At 47.0% G+C, this 27383-nt stretch overlaps 1 protein-coding gene across 3 annotated transcripts in view; it reads left to right on the forward strand.

Moving 5' to 3' along the window:
* The window catches only part of ARSG (arylsulfatase G), a 2321949-nt gene that overhangs the window by 496247 nt on the left and 1798319 nt on the right, over positions 1-27383 (forward strand). For all 3 annotated transcript variants that reach the window (XM_069655066.1, XM_069655065.1, XM_069655064.1), the window contains one exon: positions 10136-10555. In XM_069655066.1, coding sequence (XP_069511167.1) covers positions 10335-10555 — 221 coding nt within the window. In that variant the 5' untranslated portion in view covers positions 10136-10334. The remainder of the gene's footprint in view (positions 1-10135; positions 10556-27383) is intronic.

The following is a 27383-nucleotide window of genomic DNA, read 5'->3' on the forward strand; positions in this document are numbered from 1 at the left end:
GTTCTTCGAACCTGTTTGTTTGTGAAAAGTTTTCGAGATGTGTTCCTCTTCTTTCACCCCGCGTCTGGGCTTCAAGAAGTGTGGGGACTGCGGGTCCAAGATGTCGGTGACGGACTCGCACGACGCCTGCCTCTGGTGCCTCGGGGAGGCCCATGACACAGATGATTGTGTCGACTGCCAGTCGCTTACGTCCAAAGCTTTGTGGGAGCGCAAGAAGAAACTGTCGGTCGGTAAGGTGTCCAAGCCCCAGAAGTCGAGGTCCACTGGGCTTTCGACGGACGATTCAAGGGGCAACACTCTGCATTGTCGTCAGAAGTCTAGGGGGTCTCAGTCCCGGAGTGAGTCCCGCCACTCCTCTGCCTCTTCGAGGCACTCCCGGAAGCAGCGTCATTGGTCGCATTCCTCGTCCGAGGACTCCGTCCGTCGGCGGGTCGCTTATCCCACCAAGCATGCGACTCCGGAGGAATGGGCTTCCTTCGGTAAGAAAATGCTGGCGATTCTTGAATCGCAGGGCACCGGTCCGTCCGCGCCTCCGAGTGGGGTCAGGCGTGGCCGTACTAGAGAAACCGCTCGTACGCCTTCAGGCTCGGGTGGTCAGCACGATTCACAGGAAAGGTCCCGCTCGGACAAGGGGAATCGTTCTAGTCATGCCCGTTCCTAGGTCCCGGTCCTCGATGCGCTCGAGACTGTGTGTACCTGTGATGTCTTCGAAGAAGACATCGACGCCTGTGGCGCCGAGGTCGTCGAGGGACTCTCTCGAGGCTCCGCCTCCGAGGAAGTAGTCGACACCATCGGCGCCCAGGCTGTCGAAGGACACGCTCTGGGCTATGCCCTCGAGACGTGTGTTGACGCTGTCGATGCTATCGGCGCTGCGTTCGACGCCGAGTCACTCAACGCCTTTCGAGGCTGTTTCGATGGCGCTACCCCGGGGTACGGTGGAACCCCCTAGAAAGGCTCTGGCCAAGGCCAAGCATGGCTTTGTTCCCCATTCTGTGCCCACTTTAAACCATCTTGATTACATTTCGGAGTTGGATGAGGGCTCTGATGATGGCATGGTTCCTGATACGGTGCCAGATGAGATTCTCTCGGGACATAGTCAGATTGAGGACCTGCGTCAGTCACTGCACGACGCCAGTGGTCTGGACACCTCTCCGGAGTAGGCCTGAGCCTGGCACCCATGCCGACTCTTCGTACCGGCGCCTTATGTCTAGGGTCACCGAGTACTTGGGGTGGTCTGCTCCCCCAGGGGATTTTCTTCAGGATGACCTCACGGATGTCATCGACCAAGGTCCACCAACTGACCCGGTACTGCCGTTCCATATGGCTCTACAGAGGAGGGTAGCAGCGGCTTGGACTGCTCCGGAGAGTCTCCCGCAGTGGGCAAGTCTTTGCCGCGAAAATACTGCCCAGCCAGTAGCGACCCCTGCTACATGACCAAGCACCCCACTCCAGAGAGTTTGGTGGTGCAGGCGGCTACGGCCCCAGCAAAGCAGCCGTCGTATCCTACCATCCCTCCTGATAGGGATGACAAGCGTTTTGATGGTTGGGGCGAAGAAAGTGTTTTATTCAGGGAGTACGGCTCTTCAGGCTGCCAACTCCGTAAGTGTTTTGTCATGTTTCACGCACACTCTGTGGAACTGTTTCCTTAGCGGCTGAACATATTCCCGAAGGGGACGAACAGGATGGTTTTCTTGCTATGGTCCAGGATGGCAAGGATGCCATGTGTGAGGCCGTTCAGTCGGGTTTGGACATGGCAGATTGCGTCAGCTGGTCCATGGCGGCGAGCACCATAATACGCAGGTTTTTGCGTGGTTGCGGAAGTCGGGGTTTGCTCCTGATGTGCAGGCCCGGCTCCTCAACATGCCCTTTGATGGTGTCCATCTTTTTAGCAGCAAGGCTGAAGAGAGCCTTGAGAGCTTGCAGACCTCAAAAGCTGCAGCAAAGTCGTTGGGCGCTGCAGTTCGCCAACCTCCGCCTTTTCGTCCTAGGGGACAGCAATGGAGGGGAGGTTCCTTTCGTTATTACTCATCCTTTGGTAGAGCGAAAGGAGCTGCTAGTCAAAGGGGCCAACGTAGGAGTGCCAGAGGTGGAAAACAAGGTACTCGAGGTGCCAAGGCCGCTCGGGCAGTTTCCTCTTTTCCCTCAGGCAACGCCGCAGCCGCTTCAGCTCAGTCATGAGGCCATGTCCCATGGTTCGCCGGTTGGGGGAAGGCTGGCACAGCATCTTGTATCACGTGCCATTACTTTAGATGTGTGGCTTCTGGAGATCATAACCCACAGCTACTGTCTTCCCTTTCGGCAGAGTCCTCGCGACAATCCACCGGGGAATCTCTCTTTGAAGAGTCCGGATCCGCTCCTTGTGCAGGAAATTCAAGCCCTGCTGGAGAAAGGCGCCATAGAACTGGTGCCTGTAGCGGAGAGGAACAAGGGATGGTATTCCCCTTATTTTTTGATTTCCAAGAAAGACTGAGGATTGTGACCCATCATGGACTTGCGCGGTTTGAACAAGCTCCTTCGGAAGGACAAGTTCAAGTCCTCCAGGCCCTTCAACTTCAGGACTGGTGGGTGTCTCTAGACCTCAAGGACACTTATTTTAATGTGCCGATCTATCCGAAGCACAAGAAGTACCTGAGGTTCGCGGTTGGCGACTCGCATTTTCAGGTTTGCGTCCTGCCATTTGGATTGACCTCCGCCCCGAGGCTCTTCACCAAGCTCATGGTGGTGGTGGCAGGGCATCTCAGGAAAGGGGGGATTCACGTCTATCCCTACCTGGACGATTGGTTGATCAGGGCGCGCTCTCCAGAGCAAGTCCTGGATCATCTGTCCGTCACCTGCCACTCCCTCCACAAACTGGGCTTCTCCCTTAACTTAAAGAAGTCTCACTTGGCGCCAACTCAGAGGCTCCAGTACATCGGAGCAGTGCTCAACACGTCCCTGGGGCAGTGTTTTCCTCCCCAGGTGAGGGCTCATCACATTCAGCAGATGGTGCACAAGTTCCAACATGCCCAGAGTCTACCTGCGTTCGAGTTCTTGAGATTGCTCGGCCTCATGGCTTCCTGCATTCTTCTGGTGCCAGAGGCTAGGTTGCGGATGAGATCTTTGCAATGGGCACTCAAGCTCCAGTGGTCTCAGTCCTCCGGCAGGATGTCAGACCCCGTTCAGGTGCCGCCCTCGGTCACCCAGGACCTTCTGTGGTGGGCCGTCGAAGGCAATCTGATGAAGGGGACTCCATTTTGGCTTCCCTGGCCGGAGGTGACGATCGTGACAGACGCATATCAATCTGTTGGAGCTGAGGGCCACCAGGCTTGCACTGAAGGCTTTTCTGCCGACTGTGCGAGGAAAGAATGTCCGGATTCTGACGGACAACACAGTGGCCATGCACTACCTCAACAAAAAGGGCGGGGTCAGGGTCACTTCCTCTGTGCAGGTAGGCGATGCAGCTCTGGTTCGATCTCGGCAGTTCATCTGGCCGGAGAAGAAAACGAGACGGCGGATGCTCTGAGCAGGCAGCGCGCAATCTCTCAAGCGTGGGAGTTGGCTCAGGAGATTCTCCTGGAGATCTTCGCCCTGTGGGGGACCCCTCAAGTGGATCTCTCCGCCTCCAGTGTCAACCGGAACTGCGAAAGGTTCTGCTCGCCGGAATTTCCTCCCAGAGGCGCCTTAGGAGACGCAGACCTTCTCGACTTGTCCATCTGCCCTCCACGTTGTCTTCCCTACCGAGACGATCTGCTCTCACGGGAGGGGGGGGTCAGGTTCTCCATCCAGAGGTCGGATCCCTCAACCTTCACGCTTGGCTTCTGAAAGGTTGAGGTATAAGGATTGGGACCTCCCTGAAGACGTGATGGAGGTGTTGCTTTCGGCCAGACGGCTGGCAACAAAGTCCCTGTGCCGTTGGAGAAAGTTCTGTGACTGGTGTAGGGTTAAGAATGTGGATCCTTTTTCATGTGACATTCCTGTGGTTCTGTCTTTTTTGCTTTCTTTGGCCCACAGGGGCCTGCAAGGGGGTACCGTTAAAGGTTACCTGGCGGCGCTGTCCATATTTAAGCGCTCGTCTGAAGAGTGTTCTTATTTTGAAATTCCTTTAATTTCTCAGTTTCTGAAAGGTTTCACTAATGTGTTCCCTCCGTCACCTTTCCAGGTGCCCGGTTGGGATTTGAACCTTGTTCTCAAGTTTCTAATAGGTGCTCCGTTTGAGCCTTTACATTGCTGCCCTTTGAGACTGTTAACTCTTAAAACTGTATTTTTGGTTGCGGTCACTTCCGCTCGGAGAGTGAGCGAGTTACAGGCACTTTCAGTTAAGCCACCCTTCACAGTGTTTCATAAGGACAGGGTTGTCCTTAGAGTTTGTCCTTCCTTTCTTCCGAAGGTAGTGTCGGAATTTCATTTAGGCCAGAAGGTTATTCTTCCGGCGTTTTTATCCTCCTCCGCATCCTGGTAAGGAAGAGGAGAGGCTCCATAGGCTGGAACCTAGGAGAGCTTTGAGCTTTTATATTTCACGCATGTCCCGGGTCAGAGTGGATGATCAACTCTTTATTGGTTACGCTGGAAGGCTGGATTATCTTGGCAATTTCTGAATGTTACCGCTTGGCGGGAAAGGACCCTCCTGTAGGCTTGCGGGCCCATTCTACCAGGGCTATGGCTGCCTCTACTGCCCTGCAGAGGGGTGTTCCTATCCGTAACATCTGTGATGCAGCCACCTGAGCTTCGGTCCATACTTTTTTACAGCACTACTCGATTCTATCCGTGGGCAGGATCTGGCCTTTGGCAAGGTGGTCTGTTACTCTGCAATTTGATTGGGCATTCTGAATTCTTCTAAAAAAAAATTCCCACCTCCTTACGTTGGTACTGCTTTGGGAGTCTGTCATAGATATGGAATACGTCAGAGGACCCAATCCCCTCGAAGAACAAGTTACTCTCTTACCTGGTAACGTTCTTTCGATGGGATGGTCCGACGACGTATTCCATATCGCTCCCTCCCTGCCTTCCCCGCGAAAGAATTTCTTGTGCGATTGCAGCTTACGTTTCCGCAAGGCTTTGTGTGGTCAGACTGGCAGAAGACTGGTGCCACACGTTCTGGGAAAAAACTACAACTGAGGCTACGGGCGTCGTGCGTCGTGCGTCCTACTTATAACATCCAATGACGTCGGCCGTCGGAGGAGGTCCTCGAGGGCGGCGTATCGACGCAGGACGCCGAAAGATTTTCCGAAGCAGCACAGCTGTGGTGATTACTACTGTCATAGATATTGAATATGTCGTCGGACCATCCCATCGAAAGAACGTTACCAGGTAAGAGAGTAACTTTTTATTTTCTAGTATATGACTTTCTTAATTGTAATCCTTGGTGTTGCACTGTGTTTGTTCATTTGAGACCCCTGATCACTCTCACCCCTCCTGAGACTTAGCCTTGACTGCTCTCCAGGCTACCATGAATTGATCTGGCTATCTTCCCAGATCTGTTCCCCTGTTTATCTGACAAAGGTGGCCTCCTTAATATCTGTCCAACAAGCCAGAGTTCAGAAATCAATTCTAACAGTAGCCAGTGTTTGGGCGGGCATTTTTAACAGTTAAGAATTGTGAATTGCACCCTAACCTCGGTCTGTGTGCCCATCGAGATTAGTCCTTGGTCAGGTATTATTGAAAAAAAAAACATTTTGCAAGCTTTGTGGGATTTGAGAATTGGGGGGGGGAGTGGTGCATTCTGTGCTGGTAACAGGATTGTGTTCCAGAGAGTGGGCTTGTGGCGAGAAAAGTATTGTTTTCAGGTCTTCTCTTTGCTGGGAGTTGTGGTTCAAGCCGGTTTGTCGCTTTATAGTAAGAGGATAGTTTGCCACCAGATATGTGGAGCTTAGCTACCATGTATGCAGGTGTGCTTCTATTGACTGCTTTGTAGATCATACATGCAGTATTGAACAGTGTCCAGGCCTGGAGAGGGAGCCAGTCTAGATTGCGTTAGATGGTGGTGATTAGGTTACATTTCCATGCAGCCGTAATAAGGCATGCTGCAGTGTGGTGGGCTGCTTTTAGTGGAGCCAAGCGAGCAGCTAGAAGCCCCATCATGAGAGCGTTTTCCCCCATCAATGTGCAAGATTGCAAGAGCGTGCACTATGGACCGGAAGTCCTGTGACAGGGTGAAGGGTTTGATTTTGTGAAAGGTGGAGATTTGGAGTTAGTCTGTTCGAGTTTTCTTGACTGTGTTTTTGAAAGGACAGGCTGCTGTCTATGGTGAAGTTTATTGATGTTGTTGAATCAAAGGGTTGCAGATCAATTGCTTCCAGGTGCATATCATTGGGCCATTGTTGGAGGAGTTGTGTAGTGGAGGGGACTGGGGAGGATCGATGCTCATTAAATTGGTCTTGGGAGTGTTTAACTTTGAGGTAGTCGGTGGACATCCAGGACTGGATTATGGCTAGGTAAACGCGTAGATGACTGATGTTCTGTGGGCTTTTTATTCTTGTGTATGACTGAGTATCGTCCATGTATTGGTGGGTGACTATATCAAGATCTTTGAGGGGTGCCCAGATTCTCCATGTAAAGGTTAAAGAGCATTAGTGAGAGGATGGAGCTGTGCAGGACTCCACAGGAGACTGGGAGTCAGAGTACAACATGTTCATCTGGTTGGCCTGGGGTCTGTCCGAGAGGTAGGAGGTAAACCAATTCAGGACATTGCCAGTGAATCCCATCCTGTCAGTGAGGAGGATGCGGTGGTCGACGGTGTCAAATGCAGCCGAGAGGTCAAGGAGGCATGAGCTGCCCTTACTCATGATTTGAAGGGCATCGTCTACCACCTGGTTGGAGGCTGACTCGATTATACTTGGTATGGAGCCCTGACCGATAGCCATGTATGAGGCATAGTTCAATTTTGGTGAGTAGCTGTGGATGACTACTTATTCTAGGATATTGCAGATCAACAAAAGGTGCGTAATGAGCTGGTAGTTTGCCAGATCATTTGGGTCTAGGGTTGTTTTTTATCAAAACAGGTCATTTGAGATCACTCTTGAAGGTGTCCGGGAATGACCCTTCAGTGGAGAACATATTGGAGTGGGGAATGATGTAAATGAAAGGTGTAAAAGCCTTACGTAAGGCTTTTACACCTTTCATTCATGCCGCACCCTATTTTAATTGTATGTCGACGAGATGGGCCGGATCAGAACTTACTATTCCAACGCCCCTTCCTCTCTGCCATACAAATACATCATTTGCTCCAGCTTAGATTTTCATGCTGGTGGAAATGCTGTGGACTCCTATGGAGTCTGCCGGCTTTTTACACGCAAAATGAAGGCACAGGGATCCATTGAAAACGCCATCTGTCATGCGCACAAGGCAGGCAACGTTTACTTCATTTGTACGGCAAGGGAAAAGGGCCGCCTACAAGCGGGTAGGCTGCCTTTTTACTCTCCTCTTTTACACTCTACCATTCAAACGAGAAAATGTTGGCGGCGGGGACATGTGAATGCAGACGTGCAACCGTAACTGGTCTCCAGCCCCAATTTATGGGGAACACCAAAATGAACCCCGTTGAGGGAGGCATTAATGATGCTGAGGAGTGTGATATTGTCAGAGTAGGGTGTAGGTTTGATGGAGGCAAGTATTTAGGGAGGTGAGAGAGTAGAGAATACTGTCCAGAAGGGCAGTGTGAATGCTGGGTAGTGGGGGCAGAAGGGAGGGCGGGGTGTGGGGTCTGACTCTGGTTGGCTGATTCAGTGATCAGTTAGATTTTGTCAAATTTTTTCAAAGAAAATGTTTTTGATTCCGTAGTATTTTTCCTGAGTTGCTGGCACCTTGGGTCGGGTGAGGGTTTGGTACAATAGTTGACTACCCTAAAGAGGACTTTGTTACATTCCGAGGCTGCTGCAATGGTGGTGGAGTAGTAAGCAGATTTGGCCTCATTAAGCAGAATTCTATATTTGGCCCAGATAGATTTGCACTTTGTGAGATCCCCATGGTTATGTTTTCATGCCACTGTTTCTCCAAGTCTATGATTGAGCGTTTGTTGGAGGCAGGCTTGTGGGTGTTCCAAGAGGCAGATGGTTTGGGGATGGTTTGGTCATAGCATGGCTGGTTTATCGGGGGGATGAGTGGCCTCCAGTTGTATAGTAGAGTTGTTGAATAATTCTACGAGAACAGAGGTATTCCCTGTGGCGTGGAAGTCTACAAACTGTTCTTCTAGCTCATTGTCTGCGAACGTTTTGAATAAAGGGTGCTGAGTGAGGGGTCATTTAGCCTGACCGTTGTGGACTTTGGTCGATTGGGTGATTAACAGTAGAATGGTGACGTGGTCAGAACAGTTCAGTGGGACAGGCACAGCACAGTTGATGAGGAGGGGGTGTGTGGGTTAGAGCGCAATTTCCTTAAGGCCCATGGATCCAGTCTGTCGAATAGCGGACATTCTGTATGGCGGTCGATATGACACACTGGTATGTTCAAATCTCGGAGAAAGACACGCTCCTTTTTATTTATTTCTACGTCTTTGTTGAAGAGTACAGTAGTTGTCCATGAGCTTCTTCCATGTTCAGAATCAGAACATCCCACCCCTTATTCGCAGTTTCTTTTCTCCAATGATCCCTGGTTCTGGTTTGACATTTCATATTGTTCTAAACTCCATTTGTAATCGTCAGTATGCATATAGGCATGCTGCCAGACTAGGTCACTTCTGCCTCTCCAATGAGGCCTTTTTTGGCTTGCCTGCTCTGGTGGTGTGGACCTGGCAGCATCTGCGTGACTTGCTGATCCCTGATATGATCTAAGCTTACCCTCTGGCCCTTGAGCCCACCCGGGTCAGTCTTGCCTTCTGCTACAGTATGTTGAGCCACACCTTATTTGGGGGTTTATACATGGCAGTCCCCGCCTGCCTCATGTTAACCTGATTTGGCTCGTTTCCTTTTTTTGATGGCCTTTGGGATTACACTGTTTGTTTTATCTAGGTTGAAAGGCAAAGCATGGTCATTCTTTTGGGCTTTTGTTGTCTTTTTGTTCTTGTTCTGAATATAATATTTGTTCTGAACTAAAATGTTCTCCAAAGCCTCAACCCAATACGGTTAGAACTTCACGTGGGTTAGAGTGAGAATCATGTAAAAATCCAGATGTCAATTGCAGTTTGTAAAGGTTCATGGAAGTTTGTCGTCCCTTCAAATAGTGAAGTCTATGTTGTATTCCTATTCACTGTCTTCTTTCATTCATGCTTGCTGGGGATATAGTCCCCTGTGCATTGAGACTATATACCGAATACAGTAGTCACTAATGTGAGTAACTTATTATTTCTTGTAGACTTGAGCAACTAAATCTCAATGAAAGTCATTACATGTACACATTTTCTCAGATTTCCTCAGCAGCTTTTATCGCTTTATAAATCTACAGTGAACTATGTTTTTAATGTGGATACCAAGAACTGAATTTTACTGCACCATGGGCTGACACGCCTAACCCTAGTAGATGACCTATGAGGGTTTTTTAAAACTCATAAATATACAAGAACATTTTATGGGGTGAAATATATATGAAACGCCCAATATGATGACATTTAAAGTCTGTCTAAAGAAACCTTTCAGAAAATCGAGAACCTCAAGATCCATGAGCCACCAAAGTCTCACCTGCATACAATATGGTTTGAGACTTTGCTTGATGCATGCTTTGACCATTAAAGTGGTTAATCAGGTTTTTTAATCGATGCTATTAGGACGCCTTTCTTGTGGGATCACTCCTTAAGGCACCTTTTTTACGACAAGAGTGATGGTAGTGGAGGCAATTCTATATTTGTTTTCAGACTAGAAACCCACCATGGCAAAATGAGGGGACAATGAACTCTATGTAGTAATTTATATGGATTATTTGCAACTTTCTTGATAGAAGTTTATTAGTAGATATTTAGTATGTTATATGTTGGATACTGTATGATGCTCCTTGTATAATTTTGTAATGACTATATACACCGTTGTGCTTTTAAAGAAAAACAGTAAGGTAAGCAATAAATAATGGTAGCAACAAAAAGTACAATATCTAAACCGGTATTTTTGCAGTGCTAAGACGACAAAAGTAAATTTTACGAGTGGCACATTTACGTTTTAATATCGTTTGGGATTTAATTAGAAATAATTGCCTACAGGTGACTAATGCTTTAACTGTCTCCTCTTTTCCACAGATTCAAGTTTCGTTCTTAAGTGGTTTGCCACCCCTGGGATTTGAAGCCTACTTCATGAAGCATACAATCGCTTTTGTTTTTGAACTCACAGAAAAGCATCATCATTTGATGGCACTCTACACATTGAAATAGCTGAACAAATACTAAAAACTGGAATGTACTTTTACTTGCTTGCAAAAGGTTAACTTTTACACGAAGGATGGCGGGATTGTCGTTGCTGGCTGTGATTCTGGTTGCAATTTCAATTGCTTTCCTCTATCACTTTACAAACGGATGCTTCGAAGGCCAGATAAGCATGTTACAGAAGCCAAATTTTGTGATAATTTTAGCAGACGACATAGGATGGGGTGATCTTGGTGCAAACTGGGCCGACATGAATGCCACCCCCAACCTCGATAAAATGGCGTTGGAAGGGATGCGGTAAGTAAGTAATAAATGTGGTTGTGTTCTATGCATATCTTTAATGTAAACGGGAGGAATGTATAGATGGTCTTTCTTCGTAGGTTATATGCCATCTGCATAGCTCTGTGTAGAACCTGCACGTTGCAGATACAACCATTCAGTAATTCCATTCGTAAAAAAGGTCAAGGAAATTACTACATTTGAGTTATTATAACCCTTGCAATGTGGAAAGCAGTGCTCCAGATAAGAGGATTTTGAAGTGGGATTGTTTTACTCCCCATTGTTTTAAGTTGGCAGTGAAATTATTTTTTAAGGAGTAAAAACGTAAGTCCAGTTCACAGTGGGAGTATTTTATAACTGAGCAAAAATGTTTTTACTGAAAAACAGAAATGTTTGGAAATAATTCCTTTGCACTTGGTTAGTCATACACATTAAAAGATACATGTTTACTTCTTCCAATTCGTAAAATAAGTAATTTCTTCCTGTGGTACTATGCACGTGACTGGTCTAACATATCCAGGGAGCTGTGTGGGTGAAAGCAGGCACACAAGCTTCCACGTGTCTGTTTCCTATTTTTTGTTGGAAGTATTTTTACCCCCTGTTTTTATTTTTTGGGAGAGATTGCCTATTTTTAGGGAGTAAAAGTGGCTGATATACCCCTTATCTGTTGGGCTGGTTGAAACAGAAATGTGTTATTGGACAATCTGTGAGCTAGTCGGGTTTGTATTGCATGCAGGTTGGTTTGAATATCTAGCAGATTATTCAGCACGCTGTATTCCAAGCCTGCTTGTGAGTGCCCACAGACAATTTCCCCGCAATGTTCTGGGCAGATTTACGTTAATCATGCCTATATACTCATATGTGTCAAATGGTAGTATGAGCCACGCATGTTAATTCCTTTATTGATCCCCTTCTCAGGCTGTATTGGGTCTTCTGGGCCTTCAAACCTTGTTCATTTTCTCACAAACACCACCCTGCGGGCAAATAAACTCCTGGTACATCCCTAGTGCACAGACTTAAAACTTAATAAAGACCGCCATTCTGGACTCTGCAGTCCTCACTGCTTGGAGTGACAAAGCTGGCAGACTCCTACAGACCAGCAATTCAATATTATTCTGCTGATGGCAGAACCGTTGTCTTGATTATGTTGTCTCACCAAGGAGATCATGTGCCAAATCAGCACTGGCAGGGCTGTCACAGGGTGAGATGAGGCCCGGGGCAAAACATTTGGTGAGGCCCCTTCATTTTTGCACTTGGCCAGTGGAACCGTAAATAAGTGAAGTGAGAAATCTCTACCTGAGATTATTTATGGAAGAACTTGAATATGGTTTAGTCTTATGACTGCAAATTAACTAAAGCAAAGCCATGTTTCTAAGGTGAAGAAAGGTGTATCCCAGACTTGGTTTTGTATCATACACATTAAATATAGATTTGCATGCATTTTATTTTTAAAAGGGACTTTCTGAAGTAACTTGTGTTACAACTCTATATATATATATATATATATATATGTCAAAAATTGAATATATGAACACATGCCACCCAGCTTTCACTGCAAGTTCCACTTTCTGCCATTCTTCTCTGCAAATGAAGAAATAATTCTTTTATAGTCCATTTTGGGAGCCAGTGCATTTTCAATTGACAAAATAGATAGGCTATTTAATCTCTCTTGGCCCATTGCTGGCCGTAGGTAGTTCTTGATTAATGACAGTTTGCTAAAGGAACGTTCCCCTGTAGCAACACTAACTGGGATTGTTAGAAAAATCCGAAGACCTATGCACACCTGTGGAAATACATTTTACACATTTTCCTTGTATATTGTGTTCAATAAATGTAGAGTATCAGGTTCTGTACAATCTTTGAGGTTCAGAAGTGTTTTCCCTACACTGCACAGATGGTTAAGTTGATCGATGAGCTGTCCAGAAAAATCCTCTTTATAAAATTGTAGCAAATTGGTGGCTTTGCTGTGAATAGATTCTGGATCCATTTGGTCAAAGTTCCACAATACACAAAATGTGTTATAAATCTGTTCTGCTGACTTTGAGCGCTTGCTCATTTCTTCAACCAAATTATCAACCACTCTGTAGAACACATTTCTGCGGAAAGTTGTTTCTTCAAGTTTCAAGTCTGTCCCCAGGCGGTAATGGCTCTTCTGGTGTTTCATCACACATTGTTTTCCGTTTCTTTATCCGTCGAGCTGGAAATTCTGCTGGGATGTTTAAATTTGTTGCAATTAATGTTGCTTCATGCAGTATTTTTGGCCATGAATCACGAAAGTTTCTAAGATCAGACACACGTTGCTTATCTAGCTGCACTGACTTGGAAAGGGAGAGCTGCTTTTGCTGTAACACTCTGTTCACATGATCTATAGAAAGAAGAATTTTAAACCATATGCAGGACATCAAGATTGAAGGAAATGAAGAAAAGTAAAGCTGCAGCGATTTTGCTTCAGCCTTTGCATCTTGTGTTAAATTGATTTGTGCCTGAACTCTCTCAAGTGCTTTAATAACAGATGGCAAGTGTTTGGCGACTGGTTTTACAGCATCAAGTCTTTCACTCCACCTCGTTTGAGACTGTGACTTGAAGGTAATCTTCATTTCTTCATTAACAATTTTCCATCTTGCTGGACTACAGCTGAAAAGTGTACATAACTTTTGTATGCTTCCAAAATGTGTGTCACATTCAGAACATATTTCGGCAGCATGGACTCCAGAGGTTGAGACAATGCGCTGCACAAGGAGAGAAGATTGCACATTTGTTTTTACGAAGAATTTCAGCCTGAACGCTTTTGTAAATTCCAGTCATGTTTGACCCATTGTCATACCCCTGTGCTCTACAGTCTGCAAGACTAACTTTGTGTTTCTCTAAAACAGAGCACAAGAATGAGGCAATCTCAACCCGGTTCTTCATTTCATTCTCCAGAAACTCAATGAATCTTTCTTCAATTGTCCAACTTTTTGAGGGCATGTCAAATTCTGTGTATCTCATAATTATGGTTGTTTGCTCCATATGGCTTATGTCTGGAGTAGCATAACAGATCAATGCATAATACTTTGCTTTTGCTACTCTCTTCATAATTTCACTGCTGACTTGTTCACTGCACAGTGATCAAAATTAATTTTGAGAAGTGCCTGAAAGATAATGTACTGTCTTTTCTCCAGCTTCCTGAGACTCCTGATTTTTTTAAAATGGTTTCCTAATAAATTGTCATACTTTCCTAAAAGTTCCAGAAGACCAAGAAAGTTTCCATTTTGCGGACTACCAATTAAAGAACTACTGCCTCTAAATGACAGGTTCTTGCACGCCAAAAAGAGTCACATCAAGGTAACGTTCCAGCAATCCTTTCCATTTCTGGACCTGATTAACCACTGCTGTTTGCATAGCAGCGTCACTGCCTTTTCCCTTTAAACTGCGCCGTCTATTTTGCCACTGTAGAAATGCAAACAAATGAGGTTTGCCTTGCTCAGGTAGTTCTATTTTTTTATGTAATTTTTTATAAGCACCAAATCTGCGAACCATGTATCCATCTGGAAGACATAAGCGTGATCTTTGTGCAGGATGTTCGTTAGAAAACAAGCGACATGGAAAACAAAATAAAGCTTTTTTCCTCTCGCCCCAGCACAGATAGTTTCGAAAACATTGTTCGCCATTGGGGAGAACACTGGAGAGTAAAGTTTTAGGAAACTTTCTATTATCACCATCTCTTGGGAGCCCACTAGCCTTAATTACTGATGGTCCTTCTTTAATGAGAAAGTCAATTTCACCTTGTGTAAGAATCTCTCTCTGTGTTCCTGGATCAGAAGAAATGTTTGTGGCTGTTTGTCTTAATTGTACAGCAGGAACCGCTATGTTAAGACATTCTTCTGTACCACTGTCAAGTTGTAATTGAGGATGAGGTTGCAATTCTGATAATTGGGCCAATGCAAGCTGATTAGCTGAACATGTAGGTTCCTGATCTTCAACTACAGGTTCTTTTACGCTGTCCTGGTGGATCCTCTCTTCCTCATGTGATTGAACAGCTTCTGGTATCTGCTCCTCTGCTTGGGAGATAGGTGCCTTCTTTGCAGTCTTTGTGATACCAAATTCAAGTAGAGTCCTTCTTCCTTCTGTTAGGGCCTTTTCATGTTGAAATTTTCTTTGTCTTTTCACAGAACCACTTTCATGCTTTCTTCCGATATCACGTGTACGACCCATGTCCTCCCAGGCAAATAATTCTGCATAAAAGGCAAATGGAAATAGATCTTTAAAAGAAACATATTCATCCATCCTTAGAGAAAGTACATCTTTTGTCCAAGGGACGTTGATGTATTGGCTAAGCAACATTTATGAAACAATTTCTAAGCACTGAAAGAGTAAAAGTAGGTACTATTGAATGGTACATCATTGATCAACCTCAGAAAGATGAAAGGGTAATTAGCCCAGCCGACATTTGTACTTGGAAAGTACAGGTATGCTGAAAAAGTAGCATTACTTTTAGATATTGAGTAGTAATAAAAACTCAGTGCGAAGAGAGCACTGCACTGCACCTCTCTGGGCTGGGCCAGTTTGATGAGTTACTTATGCGGCTAGTAGTTCTGACCATTGTGGCTGGATAAATATTGTTTACATTGCACAATTTGCATCCTATTTCATCAGAAAACTCCCCCTTGGGTACTAGTCAGTCTGTCATAAAAGCAATGAACAGCCATTTGCGACTATGGCCACTTTTTCATTGGTGCCCAAGACAATTATTTGCCCCAGTCCTACCCTTGTGACGGCCCTGTCTGGGAGATAGGTGTACCGTGTTACCCTTCTTCAATGCTCCTCCTCCAATTGTCTGTTACACAATGCTTTTAAAAATCCTACATAGGCAGCCACTGCACAGTCTCCACGTGTGCCATAGCAATGTGTATGGCAGGCCACCCAAACCCTATGCTTCCCCCCAGTGCCTCACTGCCTCCATTACAAACATTGCTTCAAAAGACAGAGAAAACCTGTTCAATCCAGTGTAATTTAGTATAAATTTGGGTAATGCAGCAATGTTTATTCAGGTCTGCAATAAGTCTAGCAGGTGAGTTGTGAAAAGGCTTGCATTTGGGAGATACTTGAAAAGGGGAGCCATAAATATAGAGCATTGTCATAGACGAGATGCACGAGTCACAGCAAAGCATTTGCACTGTTGAAAGTAGTGAATGCATTATCTTCAAGCACTTATTAGAAATAAATATGTATATCAACTAAACCTGTGAAGATGTGCCCAGTTGCTTAAATTGCCCCCATCCCGGTTTCACCATTTAACCAAAGTGTTTGATCCTGGGCAGATCATTTAATCACACAGTCTCTTATCGGCAGCTCTGTGCTTCACTTCAGAGCTTATGTTAATATATCATGCTGTTATTATTTAAATAAAGTGGGTGTGGATGTCCACAAAATGCCTACATTTCTTGCCCTTTCCCGCTCTCCACTCTGTTGCTTATTTTCAAACGTGTTTTGAGAACAAATTTGTAATTATAAGGACGCTGTGATTTGTGTGTTGTTAAACTTGCTCTAATTGCGGTCTAAGTGATGTGAATGAGACCTGCGAGGGCCAGTAAATAGGTCTGTGTTTTGCAACACTACTGTGAGCACAGGATGACTCATTGCTGTTGCCAAACAGTATCGTACAGCATCCCCTTGCATACCATGTACTGTCACATCTGCTATTTTCACTGTTTCTCCCTCTACCTGGCAACTCTCATACCTATTTAGATAATGTTTTGTGTTCTCCTTGTGTCCCCTCCCTTGCCTAGTCGTGCTCTGAAACACCTGTGTACGAGCACGATACAAATAAAATATTATATCATACAAAACAATAAATATCTAAGCTGCCAGGCCTTGTGCTGTCTGTTTTTCCCCCATCCGGGGGGAGATGAAGTCTGCATAGGCCCTCTTGCCTCTCAGTGCGCTGGTGTTAAGGGGACAGCAGCAACAGAAGAAAAGACAAGCTGCACACTCGGGTGACAGGTGACAGAGAAGTGCTACCAGCCTGCCGCCGCTACAGAAGGCGAGAGAAAAGTGCCCACCATAGTTGGAAAGGTGATTCACTTGGAGAAGTCTCCTCCTCCTCCAGCCGAGACAAAGTGGCTAAAAGCGAGCTCCAAATCACCAAATGACACGGAAAGCCAAAATGAAATGGCACCTCTAGACGTCACCGGCCTTGGGGAGGTGTTCCCTTCAGGCAGGCCTGGCATGTTGGGTACTGAGGTTGAGCTGAGCAACAGTAATGCCCCTGCCTGCCCCCACCCACCCTGGAGGCAATCGGGAAGGTCTAGCCGGCAGGCGGGCCTGCTTGCAAACTAATGGTGTCTTGTTTGTTTGCTTTCTTATGGGACACCCTAATTGCGTTTAACAAACAGCACACGGGCAGGGCAAAGGACTCAAATATGTAGAAGTTGGCTTTTTATGAGCATCAGTAAATAAAGCCAACCACGCCCCTTCAAAAAACACTCATTCTTTTCCAATACTTTGTGCACACACTTCTAACCAGGAAATGCCTCAGGCATGGGAGAGTTCCATATACAGAGCATAGTTCATTCGTTGAGTGTTTAATTTGAAAATAATAAAACGTCAACATCATCCAAGTATTTTTCGTTTTCACACTAGAATTCTTGTTTGAAGGAGCTGGGATAAGGTGGGCAAGTGGGCAGGGTGAGAGGTAGGAAAGCAGCTAGAGTGGGAGCGGCGGACATAAAAAGTGGAACAATCACCGGTGCAGCCGATATCAAGCTTTTGGGCGAAGGAGTTGGGAGACAGTATTGACAGGTGAAGGCAGATGATAGTCCTCGGGTGTTGTAGTGGTCATGAGGTCACATGGGGAAAAAGAGGCAGCAGTGTGGGACAGCAGCCAAGAGGAAGACGAGCAGCATTCATTTTTTGGTAAAGAAAATATTTGTCTAGTTATTTGAGGGTTGGTTACCCTGTGGCTTCAGTGGTGGGTAGCAGTGTTTCCCGGAGCGTGTTGTGTGGCGTGCTTCACTCGCACCCTGAGAGCATCACTTTGCTGCTTTGTTTTGCTATGGCCTCACAAAACCTGAACAACATGACACTTTTACGCTCGTAGACATGATGAAACCGTTTTATCTTGCTTCCACACCTTAACCGTCATGTTATACCACGTAAGGATTACAATCTAAAAAATGATGCGTTTACGCCGTGTGTGTATGCAATTTTGACAGGGGTGGTCCACTGACCGCAGTCATCGACAGGTGTGAAATTATTCCATATATTTCCCCTTGTGACTGTCTTTTTTTTAATATAATGGTTTTGTAGCTAAATAGATTACAGGAAGTGCCTCAGTTGAAAAACGTGTACAGAAATCCCATTTACATTTCAATTCATTTGATTTATATGGCGCTCACTCTTAAACGCTGAATAGAGAACAGCAAAACAGCTTGAAGCTTAAAGCAGGCAGAGTCCATATAGATCTATTGTAAAAGCTGCCTACCATGCTTGCATGGCAGACAGCGTTTACAATTACAATTGAACGCCGTCTGCCATGTGCGCATGGGAAGGCAGCGTTTATTTTTTGTAATTGTAAATGCAGGCAGCGTTTACTCATTTCATTTGCACAGCAAAATTCAAATGTGTACCCCAAAAAGTGGCATAGACGTGTGTTCGCCACATTTTGCACTGCACAGTTTCGCTCCATCATGCAAAATACCAACATTTGGTGTCAGAGAGCCACCTGTGTGTTTAGGATAAGGGTCTGAATCCATCCATTCGAATTATAGAGGCATGCTGCAACTAAGGAAGTTACACTGATAAAAAATATGGACTAATATATTATATCCGCTCGCATTGTCCAAAATAAATACAGAAATTCCTCCTGCTGAGAAACGTGTGGTATCGAGGTGGGAAAGAGATGAGATGTAGGGTGAAAACATTGGGACTTATTTTCAAAAAAATACCTGTAGGGGACGGGACGGGGTCTGGATAAACCGAATGTTTGTGGTGGTGTCATGAATGGAAGGAGCACATGTCTGAGAAGGGAGACACCTTCAGAGGCCACATGCAAGGAGTACCATTGCAATACACAAACTTAGACACACACGCACGCATTCACACAGACACACACACCACATGCGTTACATGATCAGGCAGACATTTTTTCCCAACTTCTTACCTCCAAGTGTGTGTCACTGGCTGCTATCACCAGGCCTCGCCTCGCCTACGCCGGCCTGGGTCAGGGTATGGTGGTGTGGCTACCTGAGTGCCGCTCTCTATGCCCTCCTGGGCTGGCTGGGGTAGCGCACTGGCAGGCAGCCCTCTGGCTGCTTCACTGTGGTCCTTGATAGTCTCCTGGACTCCCCGGGGCCCGGCCTGGCCTCCTCCTCGACCTGGTCCACTCCTGACCTGTCGTCCTGCTCCTGGATGCTGGACCAAGTTGTTGTCCTTGACTGGCTCTCCCGGCGGCCACGGGCCCTGGTGTGGTGGTCTGTCCTGGACAGGACTCCTGAGTCCTGGCAGTAGCACTGGTCCTCCTCTGTGCGTGGCTGAGAGGCTCTCTGACTGCAGCCCAGCCCCAGTCCTCTATGCACAGGCAGCACCTTTTGCCAGCTACTAGTCTGTGTCAGGGCAGAAGGGTCAGAGGGCATAATATAGGGGCGGGCGCAGCATTTCAATTTGGCCATTAGTTGCTAGCAACTTTCATGTGCATGCCGCTTCCCCTGCAGGCAGCCTGGCTCCAGCAGACTGCCCTGCCCAGGAGGCCAGGTGTGAATCGTATCTCGTCGACAGTCTTTGCAATTGCAAAGAAACACTTGTTGTCTTGTCTCTTTGGAGCTGACAGAGCGGAAGCCGGGCCTGAGCACCAGACCGTCCGTTGCCCCCGGACCCTCGCCCTCTTGTTGTTTGCAATTTGCATGATTGGTTTGCACATACATGCTGCCTGATGCATGCATCATAATTTATGATGCATACATCATGCATGCATGCTGCAAATCAAAGCAAGGTAACAATGAGTGTTACCTTGCTTTGTTGATTTATGCTGCCCCCCGGCCCCAGTCAGTCCAACTCCTCCACCCCTGCATAGCAGTCTGATACATACAGTTCATCCTTCCGAACCGCCGCCAACGCCATCCTGGTTGCTGGCGGCGTGGGCGGGGCAAAAGCAACAACTTGCAACTTTGCAAGGGCTGAGATTCAATTTCTCAGCCCTGATGGGCACTAGTCACAGTGCACTCACTCCGACTGTTTTACGGGCTGGCCACCAGCCAGCCCAGAGGTTCTGTGTGAAAGAGAAAAATAAACAATTGTCAGTCACTGGGACTGGAGATCGATGTGATGTTCAATAAAATGCAAAGCCCGCCGCACGTGCAAGTCCCCCCGTCCCCCCGAGCGCGCGGCCCGAGGCAGTTTGCCATCCCATACCCCCAGCCCCCTTGTGACGGCCCTGAGCACTGGCATGGTCTGTACTCTGTAAAACAATGTTAGGCCATACCTCATCTCAAATGTTTTTCACAGGTAGGGGTTTGTAGGGTATTTTGTGGAGATTTGGGGCCTGACGGTATTTTATTACCGCCGAAAAATAACTTAGCAATAATCACTCTTTGTATTCAGATTTGGCCATGTGCAACAATAATACAATGGACATGCATTATTTCAGCACCCAGACCTGCATATTTGGTATACGTGGTTGGTGGTATTTTGGTGAGCATAATTCCCTTGTTTTATTTGTGGCCCCAATGTCCAGAATCCCTTATCTTTGCTTAGATTTTTCGTGTGATCACTAGAGAGACCTCAGACCTACATTTTAGGAATACCACATTTTCCAGTGATAGTGTTGGTGTGCCACCATGGGCGAACTCACTGACTTATTTACGACAGAGAGCTATATATGGTAGTCTTGTGGTAATTTCCACTACCTTATATACGGTAGGGAGCTATGTTCAGAGAGTCTCTCTTCCCGTTGGCTCATGTACCTCCAACAAGCTATGCTACAGTCACTCACAATTATTCATACTGATTCTGACATGCACACATCTGTCTTAAAATGACCATTGCACTGTTTAAAAATCTCCCCACATCATCGGCATTGTAATGGTAAATAGTAAATACACCACCCGTCTGTTTTCAAATATTTTTCTGTATTATAAAAGTTGCATTTAAACACAATCTCACTCTTTACAGAAATAAATAAAATGGTACAGTAAAAGCATTGTCTATGACACACTGCAAAGAGAGTGGCGGAGAACAGAACTCAAATTGCAACATTAGCATTTGATTAAGGCATGCACAGGAATCCTACACTGACTGCATATTACCGTACACACTCAGCTCCCACACTTCTCATTACCTTATCTTTTTAGTTGTTCTCTTTGGCTGTTCTCTTTGTGAATGTGGCTCCCTTGGATTAACTCCAGCAAAAAGGAACGCTTGCCTTCTCAAACCGGCGTCATTGCCTAGAATTCTCAACTTTTGCAGATAGGAATGCCTCAGCCAGTGGAAAGGTCCTTCTTTCAGCTCTCCCCAATCTCGACTGCAGCAGGACGCAGGAATCTGCATTCAGTCAGGAGTCCCACAGCCAGGTCTTCTCCCCAGTAGTGCAGAAAAATGTCTGCCTGTCTTTTTCCCCGATACTGCCCACTAAAACTTTCTTCGAAGGGATTGTGTCCTCCGACGTATTCCTTATCTTAGATATATAAATCCTTCAGCTTTGCTGGCCTCGGAAAATTTTTTCGCCAGAGGGCGCTGCGCGTCGATGATCGCCGAGTCGATGACCCTCGACGGCCTCCGTGCCGACGTCGACGTCATCCTGCCTATAAAGGCCGCGCGCAGCGTCCGTTGCTCAGTTCCGTTTTTCCGCGCTTCGTTGTGCCTCGGAACACCGTTGCTCAGTTCTCGTCAAGATAACGTATATAATAACTACTATTTACCTCGATATCGATGGCATCCTCCTCCGACCCGACGACCCCTCGGTCCGGTTTCAAAAAGTGCCGAGACTGCGGGAAGAAAATGTCGTTGACGGACCCTCACAGGGTCTGTTTGTGGTGTCTGGGAATCACGCACCAGAGTTCGGAGTGTGAGGAATGCCTTTCCATGACGGCGAAAGCCTTGAAGGAGCGTAGGGGGAAGCTCGAGAGAGGTAGGTCAACTTTAACTTCCTCGAAAGCTTCTTCGGTAGAGTCGAGACGTTCGTCTCCTCACCATAAAAAACACTCTCGATCTAGATCACGAAGTGGCTCCCACCACTCGTCGACATCGAGACACTCGAAGAAGAGACGTAGGAGATCCCCTTCGTCATCTTCGTCGAGTTCTCCTGAGAGAGTTCATTGCCCCACAAAACGCAGCTCGCAAGCTGAGTGGGAGGAATTCAGGAAAAAGATGCTAAGCGTCTTCGAGAAAGCGGCCTCGTCCCCCTCGAAGACAGCTGAGGGTGATACCCCGGGTAAAAAACCCAAAAAATCTAAACGCCGCGAGTCGCAGTACCCGGCGGAAAAGTCAACCCGAAAGCGCCTCGAGCCATCGGGAGATAAAGCATCATCGACGCCATCGTCGAAAACTCCTTCGAAACAGAGGTCGGCGCCATCGACGCCGTTGTCGAAGGATTCATCGGCGCATCAGTCGATCGAGTCGACGCCGACGTCGACGCCGATATCGACGCCGGTGAAGGAAAGAACCACGGCTACTCCACAGCCAACGGTTAGACAAAAGACCTCCGACTCGACGCCGAGAACGTCGACGTCGTTCTCGAGCAAGACTCCGATCCTTTCGAGTTCTTCGAGGCCTAGTACACATTTCTCGACGCTTTTCACGGCGCCTTCGAGTACTTTCACGTCGGTGTCGACGACATCGACGTTTTCAAGGCCTGTGATGATGGCTCCTTCTGCATTGGAAATGGGGTTTATACCATTCCAAAAACCAATGTATCCCCCTTTAACCTCGATTTTTGAGGAAAGGGAGGATTCAGACCAAGATATTGATTTACAGAGGACCACATCACCAGAGCCAGAGACTTTCGCCTCTGAGGAAGGAAGATTAAAAAATCTTCAGGATGCACTTCAGGAAGCTAGTGGCTTGGACACTTCTCCTGAAGCAGAATTTATCAAACCAGACCCAGGAGAACATGCGGAGACTCCATATAGAGCTCTGATGTCTAGAATCATAGAATTTATGGGTTGGTCTGCACCTTCTCCTGCCTTTCAGCAGGATGATCTCACTGACATACTGGACAAGGGCCCACAGGAGGATCCTGTGGTTCCATTTCACTCTGCTCTACAGAGAAGGATTTTGACAAACTGGGAAACGCCAGAAATTATCCCGGCAGTAAATAAAAAACTGTCAACAAAATACAGGGTGGCTAGTTCTGACCCTGAATATTTGTCAAAACACCCTACTCCTGAGAGCTTGGTTGTACAGGCTGCAACCTCATCAGGCAGCACATCTGCATACCCCACTGCTCCGCAGGATAGGGATGACAAAAAATATGATGCCATGGCTAAGAAGGTTTTTTCTGCCTGTAGCATGGCGTTAAAGTCTATTAACGCGACCTGTACGCTCGCTAGGTTCAGCCACACCCTTTGGGAGTGCGCTTCATCAGCGGCTGACTGCCTCCAAGAAGGAGAGGAAAGGGACGCATTTTTAAACATCATCAGGGATGGTAAAGATGCGATGTGCGAGACCCTACAAACTGGCCTAGATTCTGCTGACAGTATCAGCAGGGCCATGGCGGCAAGTACCACAATCCGCAGGCATGCGTGGTTGAGGAAGTCTGGTTTTGCCTCTGACGTGCAGACCAGGCTTTTGAATATGCCCTTTGACGGTTCTACCCTCTTTGGAAAGAAGGCGGATGACAGTTTGGAGAAACTGCAAACGTCCAAGGCAGCAGCCAAGTCATTGGGAGCTGCTATCCGTCAGAATACCTTTCGTCCTTCGGGATCATCGTGGAGAGGACGGTCCTTTCGTTACTATTCCTCATATGGAAGGGGCAGGGGACGACCGGCTCAAAGAGGCCAAGGAAGATTTACCCGTGGTGGACGGGGTAGGGGAAAGAAAGCCGCACCCGCAGGAGCAGGAGCCACTTTACCTTCGGCAACTGCATCAGCCGCTTCAAAACCACTCTGAGGTCTCCCCTCACAGAACACCAGTAGGGGGCAGGTTAACTCACCATCTGACGGAATGGCAGGCTATTACGTCAGATGCTTGGGCTCTGGAGACAGTAGCCCAAGGTTACTGCCTGCCCTTCCTACATATCCCTCAGAGTCATCCACCGGGGAACAACCCTTTGAAGCTTCCAGATCCGCTCCTCTTGCAGGAGGTTTTAGACCTGCTAGAGAAAGGTGCCATAGAACTGGTACCTGTAGCGGAAAGGAACAAGGGTTGGTACTCCCCCTACTTCATAATACCGAAGAAGGACGGAGGACTGAGACCCATCTTAGACTTACGGGAATTGAACAAATTCCTCCGAAAGGACAAGTTCAAGATGGTGACTCTCTCTCAGATCCTTCAGGCCCTCCAGCTTCAGGACTGGTTGGTATCTCTAGACCTCCAGGACGCTTATTTCCATGTGCCGATCCATCCCAGGCACAGGAGATACCTGAGGTTCGCAATTGGCAGCTCTCATTATCAATTTCGAGTTCTGCCATTTGGGCTAACCTCCGCCCCGAGGGTCTTTACCAAGCTAATGTCGGTTGTGGCTGCAAGTCTAAGGAGGGAAGGGATTCATGTCTACCCTTACCTAGACGATTGGTTGATCAGAGCTGTATCTTCGGAACAGGCTCAGAGACAACTAGATTATGTTTGCCACTTCCTTCACAAGCTGGGCTTCTCCCTCAATTTAAAGAAGTCACAGATGATACCATCACAGAGACTCCAATTCATTGGAGCAGTCCTGGACACTTCCCTGGGAAAAGCCTTGCCACCAGAGGTGAGGGCTCGAGATATTCTGCAGATGGTCATCAGATTTCAGAATGCCCAATATCTCCCAGCCTACGACTTTCTGAGGTTGCTAGGCCTCATGGCATCCTGCATATTCCTCGTGCCGGAGGCTCGCCTGAGAATGAGATCCCTCCAGTGGGCACTGAGAACTCAGTGGTCACAATTCTCAGGAAGGATGACAGATCTCCTTCGGATCCCGGTCAAAGTAGCCCGAGACCTTCAGTGGTGGGCCTGTCGGGAGAACATCCTGAAAGGAGAAATGTTTTGGCAACCATGGCCGGAGATAACAGTAGTCACGGATGCCTCACTCACGGGGTGGGGAGCTCACGCCAACGACTTGACCATCAGCGGTCGTTGGTCTCCATCGGAGTCCAGACTACATATCAACCTGTTGGAGCTGAGAGCCATCAGACTAGCGCTGAAGGCTTTTCTGCCGTCTGTACGGGGAAGAAACGTCCTAATAATGACGGACAATACAGTGGCCATGCACTACCTCAACAAAAGAGGAGGCGTAGGCTCACTACCACTGTGCAGAGAGGCGATGCAGCTCTGGTTTTGGGCAATTCAGGAAGGAATCTCTCTATCGGCAATTCACCTAGCCGGAGAGAAGAACTTGACAGCGGACGCTCTGAGCAGGCAGAGCACAGTCTCTCACGAGTGGGAGATAGCTCAGGAAGTCCTTCAAGAGATCTTCGCCCTTTGGGGAACCCCTCAAGTGGATCTGTTCGCCACCAGTATCAACAGGAAGTGCGACAGATTTTGCTCAAGGGAATTTCCCCCGAGAGGAGCTCTAGGAGATGCGTTCGTAGTGGACTGGGAGTTCCCACTTCTGTACGCGTTCCCTCCGGTCCCTGTCATTCCTCAAATGATCAGGAGGTTGAGAAGGTTTCGGAAGACCATGATCCTAATTGCCCCGGATTGGGCCAGGAGAACGTGGTACCCGGACCTTCTAGACATGTCCATCTGCCCTCCAATTCGACTGCCATACAGAGAGGATCTTCTCTCGCAGAAGGAAGGTCAGGTTCTCCATCCAGCCATCAAGACCCTCAACCTTCACGCTTGGTGTCTGAAAGGTTGAGGTACAAGGATTGGGACCTTCCGGATGATGTTATGGAGGTGTTGCTTTCGGCCAGAAGGCCGGCAACTAAAACTCTATACCGCTGCCGTTGGAACAAATTTTGCAGCTGGTGCAGAGAAAAGAATATTGAACCCTTTTCTTGTGGTACACCTATGGTGTTGTCATTCTTACTTTACCTGGCTAATTCAGGCCTACAGGTTGGCACAATTAAGGGCTATCTCGCAGCGCTATCAATCTTTAAGCGCACTGCAGAGGAGCCTTCATACTTCAAAATTCCATTGGTAATACAATACCTAAAAGGATTAACTAATGTTTATCCCCCGAAACCTTTTCAAGTTCCCTTATGGGATTTAAACCTAATTTTAAACTTCCTAAAGGGTGCCCCTTTTGAACCACTACACTCTTGTTCATTGAAGCTTCTCACCCTCAAAACTGTTTTGCTAATAGCATTGACATCTGCTAGAAGGGTTAGCGAGTTGCAAGCCTTATCGTGTAAACCTCCACATACAATCTTTTACAAGGACAAAGTTGTTCTTCAGGTGAAGCCTAACTTCCTCCCGAAGGTAGTCTCGGAGTTTCACATCACTCAGAAGATTATATTACCTTCTTTCTACCCTCCTCCTCATCCGGGGAAGGAGGAAGAGAGACTGCACAGGCTGGACCCTAAGCGAGCCTTGAGCTTCTATATCAGCAGATTGGCTAAGATCAGACAAGCAGACCAACTCTTTGTAGGTTATGCAGGACATAAGTTGGGCCTTCCAATAACAAAACAAACCATCTCCAGATGGATTATTTTAGCCATTCTGGAATGCTACAAATTGGCAGGAAAGGAGCCTCCTCAAAATCTAAGGGCTCATTCTACCAGGGGTATCGCAACATCCTCAGCCCTTCAAAGAGGGGTGCCAATTCGAGATATATGTGCGGCTGCCACATGGTCGTCCGCACATACATTTACCAAATTCTATAGCCTGGATTCCTCCTCTAGTCAAGAAACTAGATTCGGCAAGGCTGTGTTACACTCTGTCCATTCTGGAAGGGTAACATAACTTTTATTACTCCCGCCTCCAGTCACAATACCACTGCTATGGGAGTCTATCTAAGATAAGGAATACGTCGGAGGACACAATCCCTTCGAAGAACTAGTTACTCTTACCTTGTAACGTTCTTTCGATGGGATGTTCCTCCGACGTATTCCTTATCGACCCTCCCATCCATCCCCGCAGTATGACTTCCTGTGGGTTTGCAGCCTATGCTCCTTCAAGGTGATTAGTCTAATCCAAAAACATTACTGGGGACTACAAAACGGAACTGAGCAACGGACGCTGCGCGCGGCCTTTATAGGCAGGATGACGTCGACGTCGGCACGGAGGCCGTCGAGGGTCATCGACTCGGCGATCATCGACGCGCAGCGCCCTCTGGCGAAAAAATTTTCCGAGGCCAGCAAAGCTGAAGGATTTATATATCTAAGATAAGGAATACGTCGGAGGAACATCCCATCGAAAGAACGTTACAAGGTAAGAGTAACTAGTTCATCTCAGCCCTCTGTATGACGTGTCCCAATGAAATCCATCATCTCTCATCCTCCTACTCTCAACAATAGCTTCGCTTATACATTTGCAATTGTTGCAAATCTGACTTCCTTCTTCCTGCAGTTACTGTGCACAAAAACACGGAGAAGCAGGCAGAGAAGAAAAAAAAATCTGCACACACATTTAAATGGCTTTCAGAGTATGCCTAATTCTGCAGTGGAGAACACATTTTATTAGTGGGTTATGTTAAATAAGGTTTTATTAGTCAGGTTAATGGTTAATAGGTTAGCTGTTAATTTTCAAATGTGTCTCTAGCAATATAGGCAGAGTATACATTTTTAATGTA

The sequence above is a fragment of the Ambystoma mexicanum genome, chromosome 3q (assembly GCF_040938575.1).
Source record: "Ambystoma mexicanum isolate Mex_15411 chromosome 3q, UKY_AmexF1_1, whole genome shotgun sequence".
Classification (NCBI taxonomy): Eukaryota; Metazoa; Chordata; class Amphibia; order Caudata; family Ambystomatidae; genus Ambystoma; species Ambystoma mexicanum.